Source organism: Serinus canaria, chromosome 13 (genome assembly GCF_022539315.1).
Source record: "Serinus canaria isolate serCan28SL12 chromosome 13, serCan2020, whole genome shotgun sequence".
In the NCBI taxonomy this organism is placed as follows: domain Eukaryota; kingdom Metazoa; phylum Chordata; class Aves; order Passeriformes; family Fringillidae; genus Serinus; species Serinus canaria.
The window spans coordinates 17440121-17451450 of NC_066327.1; the positions used below are offsets into that span (position 1 = coordinate 17440121).

Genomic DNA, 11330 nt, shown 5'->3' on the forward strand with positions numbered 1-11330 from the left:
GCTCACAAGTTTCATATTAAATCTTGTGTGACCGTGGCGCAGAAATTTGATGATCTCCAGCTGCTTTCTGACACACAGTAACTGTACAAACATATTACAAATAGTATGAAGAATGTATTACTGTAAAATCCAATATGAAACTCGTTTTCTTTACTAAATTACAGTAGCAGTGAACTGAATTCAAGAAAGACATGATCATTATTTTAGAATTCCTTCCCCAACAGTACTTTTGCATTTGCAATGTCACAAAAACCAAGATATTTGATCAAAAAGGGGAACTTGTGTGTGATATTGCATTCCCACAGCAAAGTATCAGCAGTCTGTGGGATATTAATTTCCAAAATACATCAGGATTGTCATTTTCTAGGGAGGTTTAGCAAGGACTGGGAGCTCCACAGGTAGAGCTGGAACCTGGAGGTTTGATGGTGACCCACTGGCACGGGCTGGATTGGAAAGGCAGTGGGCTGGTACACAAACATTCTCCACACACCATGTCAGGATGACTTCTGAAGAGCACAATTTCCTCCAGAAATCCAGACAATTGTGGTGATTATTGATTTAAGGCACCAAGATGATAGAACTCTACATGATATCCTGGGTAAGTAACACCATGTCCTGGAGTCTAAAGCAGGGAGAAAACCTGACCTCATCTCCATCTCCTGCATTCCAAAGCCCAGGCTCCCTGGGCCACAGGAGCTGCAGCTGCTCCTCCTGCTCCTGCCACACACCTCTGGGACATGGAGGGGACACAGCCAGTGGGCCAGGGAGCAAAATCCTTTCTCAGGTGTTCTGTAGTTCTGTTTCAAGCAATACAGGCATGGCTTGAGCACAGGGAGACACTGCCTCATGCAGGGATGGAACCCCAGCAGGAAACATCATGGCAGAGGTGTGGGGGAGCCGAGTCAGGCCAGGACATGGGAGGCACAGGCACAACACCTTCTCTGGAGTGAAGGTGAGGTAAGGAGGAAAACCCCCAGGAGAGCCACAGGAATTGTGCTGAATTGCCCCCCCAGCCCAACCGTGCACTTCTAGGGACACAGTTACCCACACCCCAGCAGGGACCCGGGTGCTGGACTGGTTACACATGGGGACAATGCACAGCTGCTGCTTCTCCTGCCCACAGGCAGCAAGAGCTGCACGGCCAGAGCCTTCCAGCTGCCCCCCAGGTCTGTGGTACCAAGTGCTCCAGCCCACGGATGGAGCTCACTCTGTGCAGGTGACCCTCGACTGACATCCCTCTGCAGGTGACAGCAATGCCACAGCCACAACTGGTCACACCCTCACAAAGGGGCAAAGAAACAGTCGATCTTGTGTTTTGTTTTTTTCCCACAGATAGCCCAAAAGAGCTACTCTGGAGTGGGAGCCAAGACAATGAGATGAAATGATTCTTTTTTTGCGTGTGTCATCTATTCCAGCTGTACTGGTTCACTCCTGTCCCAGGGGGACGAGGCCATCCGCTGACAGCATCTGAGCAGTATTTCCAGAGCCCAGCACTGAGAACAACATTAACTCCTGCTCTGCGAGGGCCCGGGCTCTTGAAGCAAAGGCTGTGTTAGAGAAGGGCATCAATGGATCTCCCACTCCAGGGGCTGCTCCAAACGGTTATCAATGGATCTCACACTGCACTGAATCAGCCGGAAAATCCCCGCCATGAGAACAATCATCTGTACATGCAACACTGCCACACATTAATTCTTCAGTAAATAAGATTAAAATCTGTGTATACTTGAGACTCTGGGAGACAAAGGCTGGGAAACCAAAGAGAGCTGAACCCAAACTCCCTGGGTCTGGCACACAGCACTCAGCACATCCAAGTGCTCTGCCCAGAAACCACCCTGCTGCACACACACTTGTTCTGTGCTCCTCAGTTCCAAGCTGATCACAAAGGCGACTTCCAGGTTCCTTTCTCTACACCAGAGGTGATGCTCACAGTTATTTTAACAGCACAAACCCAAGGTTATTGTAACTACGGCTCTACAAAGCCTTTCCTATTGCCTGTAACTTGGACTGAAAACAGGATTTTATTGAGATGTTGTTCTCCCCAGGCTGATGCCATGGGGACTGTTAGCAGAATGCACACATGACACTACAGCAGCACCTTGGGGTGGGACAGCAGCTCGGCCTGGCTTCAACCACCCCAAAAATGAATGCCAGTCCAAAGAGGACTTGGGAACCTTTTACAGTGCAGAAATAACTCCAGTTTGCAGTAACATATCCACACAGAATATGCACCACTTGTTCATTTCCAGGATGAGCAGCAATAAGGGAAGAAGGGATATTTGCTTCCCCCAGGATAAATTGCTCTCGCTGTAAAAGTAATCCTTAGCATGGTAAATATACAATGTAGGAGTTGGATAATACCTGTATTTCTCATTTCTGGGAAGATTCGTGAGTAGGACTCATTCAACCACAGCTTTGCCTTCACTGGCAGTAGGAGAGTACAAGGAGTTTACCATGGAGATAAATTTAAAAAAAATCGTACGGACAACAAAAATAAGGTTGCTTTATAAGCCAGAATTAAGTTAAAAATAGAGATCATTGTCAGGAGAAATAAATTTGCAGGAGTTAACCATTTGGACTGGACTTGCAGCAACCTCCTTGACTATGAACACGATGGAAGGATCAGCCAAAACTGGGAAAAGTGGATTACACCTTATGCGACCTCGCATTTATCTAGTTACCTTTTCACAGCACCTTAGAGCACATTCTGCAGGACATTCCTGATTCACCCCATTCTGCCAAAACAACTGGGTTTTCACCATGTACTTCCAGAGTCAAACCCCCAAGTACAGTATTACATTAAGCTGACAAATCACAACACAGCCTGCTGGAACCCTGAGCCCTCCAAACACCGCGCCTGGGTTTTCTATCAAAGCAGAATGGTTAAAAGAGCCCCGATTGCGGATGTCCCATACATTATCCTCTGCTGAGTCAGGCAGCACTGAGAGCTCTGCAGCCAGCCCTGCCAAGCCACCGGCCTTGGCCAGCAGCCGAGGGAAACAAAGCGGCAAGACAAACGGACAACTGACCTTTACCACTGCTGGCAAACAAGCCCTTCCTTCCCCTTCCTTCTCACAGCACCTGAGCCCAAGAAGAATCCCAGTTAGAGAGTCAGGGGTAGAAGGGCAGAAAGGTAACTTTTGGAAGCAAGGCTTTGGACTGGGACCAACCAGCAAAACTTTTCCTCCTTCCAGACTCTCCTTTAATGGCTTCTCTCAGCTCTTGCCCTTTCTTAAACTTCCTTAATGATCCTTATCCCCCACAAGCTTAAGTACTAGGAATGATTTCAACTGTAATAAGAGAAGCCATAACACTGCCAGTGGGGCCCAGTTTCTGTGAATTCTGGCTGTGGGAGCAAACCCTGCATTGCTGGGCTGGTTCTCAGCATCCTTCACTCCCCCCACAACAAGCCACATCTCCAGGAAGTCAGAGCAATAGGAGCTGAGCGAAGGATTTAATGTATATACCATGCAAGAGCCCCAGGAGTGTGTGTTGCTAAAACCATTTCCTTGCAATGGAACGGTTTTCCCTGGGTTTGTGTAACAAATCACAGCAACATCCCATCGCAGACGGACGCCAGCAAACCCTCCAGCTCTTCAGCGAAGCACTGCAGCACCATTTGCTCCTCTTCCAGCTGCTGTCTCACTGCCATTAAGGACAATCTAAGGTAAAATGTCTGCTAGTCTCCTTCTTCCTCTCTTTTACTCTGTCCACCTTCCTCATGGACTGCACTGGCTCAGAGGGGAGCCCCCGAGCGATCCTGCCGGCCAGAGCCTCCCCGTGCTCAGACCTGGAGTCAGAGGAGCTGCAGCTCAGAGCTTCAGCAGCTCAGCACAGCCCCAGCTGGCTGTTCCACCGACAGCAGCTTATTGATTATTGCCAATTCATTCCCATTAATCAAATTCCTGAAGTTTGCACTCTGCTCGTTAACTTCCGGATCCCTCCTGCAGTTCCCTGCAATTGATTGGTTTTCTTGGGCCTGATCATCACTTGTCTCATTAAAGCCAGCATGCTGGGCATCCTGGAGGAGAAAAACCACTCAGAAATGGCATGACATCAATTCCAGCCTGAGTGGACAGAAAGGGACATTCCAGGTTTCCCACTGAACAGGAAAATTAAATACAACCTGAACACCAGGGCTGAACTGCAGCTTTTTTTCTCCAGTGTTCAGTCCATAATTAATAGGTTATTAGTAGACAAATAATTTTACAAACACCAAAAAGTATTTCATCCTGGAAACTGGAGCTTCTCAAAATCCCAGCCTCCACCTCTCACATTTAGTACCTAAAAAAAACCAGACCACGGGAACCTGGCAAGAGAGTCCTTCCTTTGTTTCTAAAACAAATGCCAATTTTGTTAAGTCTTCTGCAAGAAAAACAAACAAATCCACAATACATCACCTTAAACTAACCCAGTTTAGACCAAATATTTCTGGCAAGGTTCAAGAAGAATAAAAATTCCTGTTTCAAACCCAGGGTTCATTAATACCTCAAACATGGTAAAAGGAAGATGGACTTGCCTGAATGTTATAGAACAAAAATAATTAAGCAAACCCAAACAATGCTGTTTTTAGAATTGGACTTTGTAGTTGAAGTGTATAAAAATCCTTGGGAAGCAAGAACAGCTCCCACAAACTTGTGAATAATGCATTTTTATGCAAAGCTCAGCTAGGAGCCACCTCGAAATTCTTTACACATTCCATAAAGAAAAAAAAATCGCATTATCTTAAAGCAAAAAGGAAGCAATAAAATGTGAGATGACCTTGCAGGAAGCAAGAACGTCAATGCTGAAGCCCCAGCATGGATAACCCTGGGCAGAGGAGGAGGAAGCTGGTGCTGGGACGCCCCGGGACAGTCCCTGTGCTGTCCCAGGCACTGCCAGCCCTGCCCCAAACTGCTCCTACAGCCCAAAACATCTCCCCCTGCTCACCCTCACCCTCCAGGACAGCTCTGCTATGATCACAGCCCAGAGCAGCTGCCCATCCCTCCAGGATCACACACGGGACACGCTGCCCACCCCGAGTGCACGGGGCTCTGCCTACACAGCTCTGCACAGCACAGCCCGGGCAGCACCTCCTCGGAATTACCCTCGAGAGGGACATTTCCACCACCTCGGGGGAATCTGCTTGTTTAAACTGTCCCTGAAAGCCTCCTCCCCAGTGCAGAAACATTTCTTGCTTTGACACAAAGTTTATGATTATCATTAAAAATACAGTCAGAACAGAGGAAACTCAAAAAAACGCCCACGAAACAAACTGAACAAATTATGCAAAAGGTTAGCACAAAGCACTTCTAGTCTCTTGAAATAAATGGTGAGATACGCTCAATATTCACGTATCAAGGTGGAGTCTAGCCACAGAGTTTGATTTTTTTTTTCTGGATCTCTTAGATTAAAAGTTGCTTTAAACATTTCAAAGAAAAAAAAATGTTTACAACAGAAATCACAATCTATGAAAGAAACTGAGAACAAATGCAAGCTAAAAGTTTTCTTCCTGAAACAAAGAAGGAATCCTCACACGCTTCATTCCAGCCATGGGAAAATGGAGCAAATATTGCAGGGAGAGCCCCGGGACTGGTGGGAACACCCTGGGGATCCAACTGTCAGCAGAGCAGTAAAACCCAGAATGTTAAACCAGATCCTTCATTAAAAGCCTATAAATGCCAGGTTTCTGTATAGGCACTTGCAGGGCCATTTTCTAACAGACTCCACAAATCCCCCTCTTCTGCCGAGGCCACACGCTGCTCGTGCAAGGAGTTGTTGAACACAGAGCAGCTCAAGGAGACACACAGCTGGGTGCTCCCCTGGAACCAGAACCATTCCAGCAGCACAGCCGAGCACAGCTATCCCAGAGCTGTCCCAAAACTGTCCCAGAGCTGCTCCTCCAGCAGCACCTCTGCATTACTCCAGGAAACAACCACCAAGGCACTGGGCACAGGTAGGAACCAGCTCCCCACACCCCCTCCTGCCGTTCTACTTGGAGTTAAATTCCAGGTATGTTTAAGTCTGAGTGCAAATACTCTTATCTCTCTAAAGGCAGTTATTGAACAAGCTGCAGAGTATTTCCCACTCGGAATCTTCTTGTCCATGTAAGGTAAATGCGATACCGAGCACAGCGAAAACTCGAGTTCAGCTTAAATGTAATTCTAGAAATTTACCCAGCAACCAAGTTATTTTTGTGCACAACATTTAAGTAATGCTAGGAAGGAAAAAAAGCCCACAGTGATTGATCCTCTAACCTCTGGGAACGAAGGAGCTTTTGTATACATTTAAATACTTCCTTCCATACTGCCTGTGTATGGATCCTGCTACCACATACTCGATTTCCCCTCTAGGCTGTATCTTGGAAGCTTTATTTTTATTTAGTTACTTTTTAGACCATGCCAGCTCCCCTCCACTTTTTTTCCCTTTAATACCAATTAAGTAGTTGCTTAAAGCTGATGCTGTACTGTGGGATAAACACTCCCTAGTGATGTCTGATCATCCACACACACCAAACGGAAAAGGAAAAAAAAAAGGAAAAAAAGCCCAAGCAACAAACCAGCATGCATGGAGCTGTGCTAAACACACTTGTAGCATTTTAATAAAGAGCAACACAAACTAATTACCTTGAATAGCCATTAGAGAAAGCAGGTCTGCCAGAGAGGTTGAGCGTTCCCAGCGGAGCCAATGCCTCGTCCCCCGATCCCTGGCACCTATTCCAATTTTCTGACCCGGCAGGAAGAGATGGAATGATATTAAAAATTGGTTTCTGATCCTGCTGCTGAGAGAGCGACGCAGTATTTAAATCATAGTGGTACATCTGTCCCCCAGAGGTGCTGACACCGTGGATGGAGATGGCCGAGACTTTCGTACCCAGCAGGTTCGACCCGGAGAAGTTGGCCTGGCAGTAAAGCGGGCCCATGTTTTCCTGCTTGATGCCGGGAGTACACAGTTCGATGAAGTCTTCCTTTTCTGTTTTCACTTGAGGCATTGGCATTTTGGAACTGGGTAAAAGGTCACCACGGTCATTAATTTTAGGTTTAGTGTCAGATAAAAGAGGAGGCTTGCAGTCTTCGCTGAGACTTCCTTCCAGGAGAAAGGCGTCGTCCGCGGATATGGGGGAGAGCAAGCCGCCGTCATCGAGCAATGGGTCCAGCCGCCACGGGCTCCCGTTGGGCTCCTTGCCCGGCGACACCGGCGGCAATTCCAAATCCTGGAGGATATCCAGGGTGCTTTGGTCTTCAGAGAACAACTTCAAGTTGCCACCATTCGAGCCCACCTGGCCTTGGACCGCAGCTCCCGACTCCGCGGGGACGCCGCGCCCGGCCATGCCTGGGAAATCTGGCTCGAGCGGCACCTCAGAAGACGCGGTTCCCTTGGCGTCCTCGGCCAGGCTCGAGGACTTGTTCAAGCTCGCAATACTTTCCTCCAGGAGCCTGAAGTCCGTGTCTCCAGAAGAGATGCCGATTTGGCCCTGGTGCGAAAATCCAAGGTCGTTTCCCATCACTTTTGCGTCTGTTTCACCCATGTACAGTCCCATCGAGAGCGACACTGCCTTGGAAAGGTCTGGCTGAGGCACATTGTTTCCTAATCCTTTTGGGAAGTCAGCCAAAGCAGGTTGCTGACTGGAATCTGACTGAGAAGATGCAGGGAGAGGAGATGTAGACACAGGGGCTTGGACAGTAGCTCCACCCCTGAAGGGTGGATGGAAGTCCATCACGATCCCTCCTTTGGTACTGATGAGTGCATTTTTCCTGGTTTCATCTTGATCCAACGGGTTAAGCAATTCTTTGGAATCCATTACTTTACCATTTAACTATAAAAAGATGAGAAGCAGTCAAAGTCAGCTCAGCAAGGATACGTTAATAAAAGCTTTAAAGTATAATGTCTAAATCCTTCGCCTAGCAAACCTGGCTCAGCTGCTCTGAGAGCGAAGGCACGCCACACCACGCTCTGGGCTGACACGTGCCACGTCTCTCAGACACCCTGCACTTGTCTTCAGGGGGTTTTAGGTTTTGGTTTCTGTCTAATGAGGAGGAACTATGTATTTTAAAGCTTTGCTAAACCTGGAGGAAGGGGTAAGTCTGCCTGCACACAACTCGGAATAAAGCTACAGCACGTGACATCCGTGCACGCACTCTCCAGCTCTGTCACCCATCCCTGCACTAAGGAAATGTAAGAACTGGTAAAGGACCCAGTTTACAAATTTTCCAAGGTAAATTCCTCTGGTATCTAACTACACCTTGAGCAGGGGAAAAGGACATTTGCCACCTTTTCAAGTCAGGTCTCCCCTTGCAGAGCAGGTCTGGAGCTCCCAGAGGCGGCACCTCCGTGGTTTGGCATTCCCCAGGACTCAACCTCCCCACCACAAAAGACAGCGTTTGCCGCCTTTGCACGAGTTCAGTCTTAAAATGCAACCCACCCATCTCGCAGTAAACCCCGCATAATTCTTTAAATATATCTCCAATTTATAAATAAAAATCTAGCTAAAAAAGAGCATAATTTGTATTAGCTTCCAGCACTCTACCCTTTCACTGCTACTCTCCAAACACACCCGACACTGAAAACAAACCTCGTAAGTTTCAGATGTTTGTATTTGCTACATTTTTTTTTTTTTCCCAGCGGAGAGCATAAATATTTGGAGAAATACTGTAAATTCTTCGGCAAACTTCCGACACGGTGTCCGGCCTTCCCCCGGCAGCGCCCAGCCCGCACTGCCGCAGTCCGGGGGGCACTGCCAGCCTGTCCCCTCCCGCCGGGCACGGGGACACCGCCACAGCCCCGCAGCCCCGGCCCCGCCGCTATTTCTGTGTGCAAAGTTAAGGCTGCGAGCGGCAGAAAGGTCCCACGTGTAAAACCTTAAGGTGGCCCGGGCGAGCTCGTCCCGGGCGGGAGCGGCTGAGCGCCAGGAGCTCTCGGCAGCGGGGCTGCGGGGGTCCCGTCCGCCTGCCCGGGCAGCGGAGCCCGGGGGAGCCGCAGCCCGGAGCGCGGGGCACCCCGAACCGCTGAGCTGCTTAAGGTGGACACCCGACAGCGACCGGAAAAAATACAGAAAACACAAGAATATCTCCAGCGCTGCCTTTTCCTTTTTTACATGAAGGGGAGGGAAAAGGTAGTTATTTCATTTGACAATTCCCCCAACGCCCCAAAAAAACAAGGCAGCGAATCATCCCGCATAGGAAACGTGTCAAAAATCAGCTGCGAGAGTCTGCCGAAGGGCGGAAAACGCTGCAAATACTTAAAACCGCCGGATTGCAATAAAATCGCCTTTGCAAAGTACAGTTTTCAGAGAAATGTGTCGGGACCTGTTGAGCCGTCTCGTGGCACACCCACTTCAGCAGAAGCAGCCCCGCGCGGGGCTCGGCCGCGCTCCCCGCCCGCGCCCCCCGCTCCCCCGGGACACGGACACCGGGGGCCCGGCCCGGGGGTCCCCGCGCCCCGCCGGGGCGGCCCCGCCGCCGCTCCCGCTGCCGTCCGGCCCCGGGCTCCTCCGGGGTTCGGTTCCCCCCGCCCCGGGCATTCCTGCGGGGACCGCCGCACCCCCCCGGCAAGTTCCCGGGGGGAAGCGCAGCCCCCGCGGGACCCCCGCCGCCCTTACCTCGTCCGGGGGAGGGCGCTGGGGCTCCTTCAGCCGCCCACGGCCATGGCGCCCCGCGGCGGGAGCGGCAGCCGGCTGGGGGGGTCAACAGCCGCCCCTCGGGGCCGCTGCGGCGGCAGCACCGCTCCCCCCGCCGCCGCCGATACTGCTCCGGCCGCTGCCGCTGCTCCTCCCGCGGGCCCCAGACCCTGACCCGTCCCCACCCGCCGCCGCGGCGCCCCCTCCGTTAATTAGCGCTAATTGCCTCCGCGGACCTCGCCCCCCCGCGCTCCCCGCCCCGTCCCTCCGCCGGGCAGCGCCGCGCTCGGCGGTTCTGCCCCCGCCACAAAATGGAGGACGGCGGCGGCCGCCTCCTCCTCTTCCCCTCCCTCTCTCCCTCCCTCCCTCCGCCTCCCCGACGTGGAGAGGGAGTGGAGACAGCCGGCTCGGCGAGGGGCGGCCGCGGCCGGAGCTGTTCTGCGCCCCGGCTCGCCTCGCGTCTGCTCTGCTGTGCCGTGCCCAGCCCGGCTCCGGCCCCGCCGCCGCCGCCGCCGCCGCCCGGCTCCGGGGCAGCCCCAGCCGAGGGCGAACGGTGCGACCTGTTGGCCGAGACGGGAAAGTGCAGCCGGGCCCGGGCCAGAGCGGGCACAGCGGGGCAGGACAGGGCAGAATGGACAGGGCAGGACGGGCAGAGCCGGACAGGGCAGAGCATGGCAGAGTGGGCAGGGCTGGGCAGAGCGGGGCAGGACGGAGCAGAGCAGGGCAGGGGGAGATGCTCCCGCTTGGCCCTGGCGTGGCACGGCTGGAGCCCGTGTCCAGCTCTGGGCTCTGCTCTATGGGCGAGACAAGGAGCTACTGGAGAGGGTCCAGCAGAGGTCATGAAAATGTTGAGGGGTCTGGAGCATCTTTGTGGTCAAGGAGGGACTGGTCTGGAGAAAACTGAGAGGGATCCCCTTAATCCATACAAACATCTCCAGGGGCTGGCAGAGGATGGTGCCAGACCCTGCTCAGTGGTGCCAGTGACAGGACAAGGAGCAGTAAACTCAAACACAACGAGTTCCGCCTCAACATGAAGAACTTCCTTCCATGGAGGGTGGCAGGCTCTGGAAGGGCTGCCCAGGGAGGGGCTGGAGTTTCCCTCTCTAAAGACATCCCAAACCCACCTGGACATGTTCCTGTGTCACCTCCAGGTGACCCTGCCTTGACAGAGGCTTGGACAAGATTGAGATTTTACAGCACAATTATATGTCCTCTTGTTGTTTTTTTTAATTATAAGTTTTTTTCAGGCCACGTTGACTTTTGGAAGCTGTTGTTTTACATTTAAAATGCAAAGCACATGCACAAAATGTTACATTAACATTATTTTTTCCCCCACAAGTCATGAAAAATGGTTCTAAAAATTGTAGCTCTTCCCCATTTTTGAAAGATGTGTTTAAAGAAGCCCTCAAAATTGTCTTGCGGTGCATTTTGAATGATGCAATGGATTTACAGCTCTCAGGAAACGCTTCTTCCCATGCAAGGGAACTGGAATAGCAGAAGTCAGAGTGTTCACAGAGACTGTGAAACCTCTGTCACCAGTGCAGAGCTGTTGCAGAGGTCCTCTGGCTGTTCAATAAAGGCAATGATCTCTCTTAAAGCACGAAATCCCAAAGTGCTGCCTGGAAATTCACACCATTGCTCTGTGAATGTTCTGCTGCAGAAACTGTCCTGCATTTGGGGACACCTCTTACCCCTGCAATTTGGGGAACTCAAATATTAGGGTACATGTGGGAGA

General features: G+C 51.2%; 1 protein-coding gene across 1 annotated transcript in view; it reads right to left on the reverse strand.

Moving 5' to 3' along the window:
• The window catches only part of NR3C1 (nuclear receptor subfamily 3 group C member 1), a 60893-nt gene extending 50991 nt beyond the window's left edge, over window positions 1–9902 (reverse strand). Inside the window, exons 1-2 of the mRNA XM_030229132.2 lie at window positions 9578–9902; window positions 6606–7795 (exon numbers count right to left, since the gene is read on the reverse strand). Of these exons, the coding sequence (XP_030084992.2) occupies window positions 6606–7780 (1175 nt within the window). The 5' untranslated portion in view covers window positions 7781–7795; window positions 9578–9902. The remainder of the gene's footprint in view (window positions 1–6605; window positions 7796–9577) is intronic.
• Between the last annotated feature and the right edge of the window lie 1428 nt (window positions 9903–11330).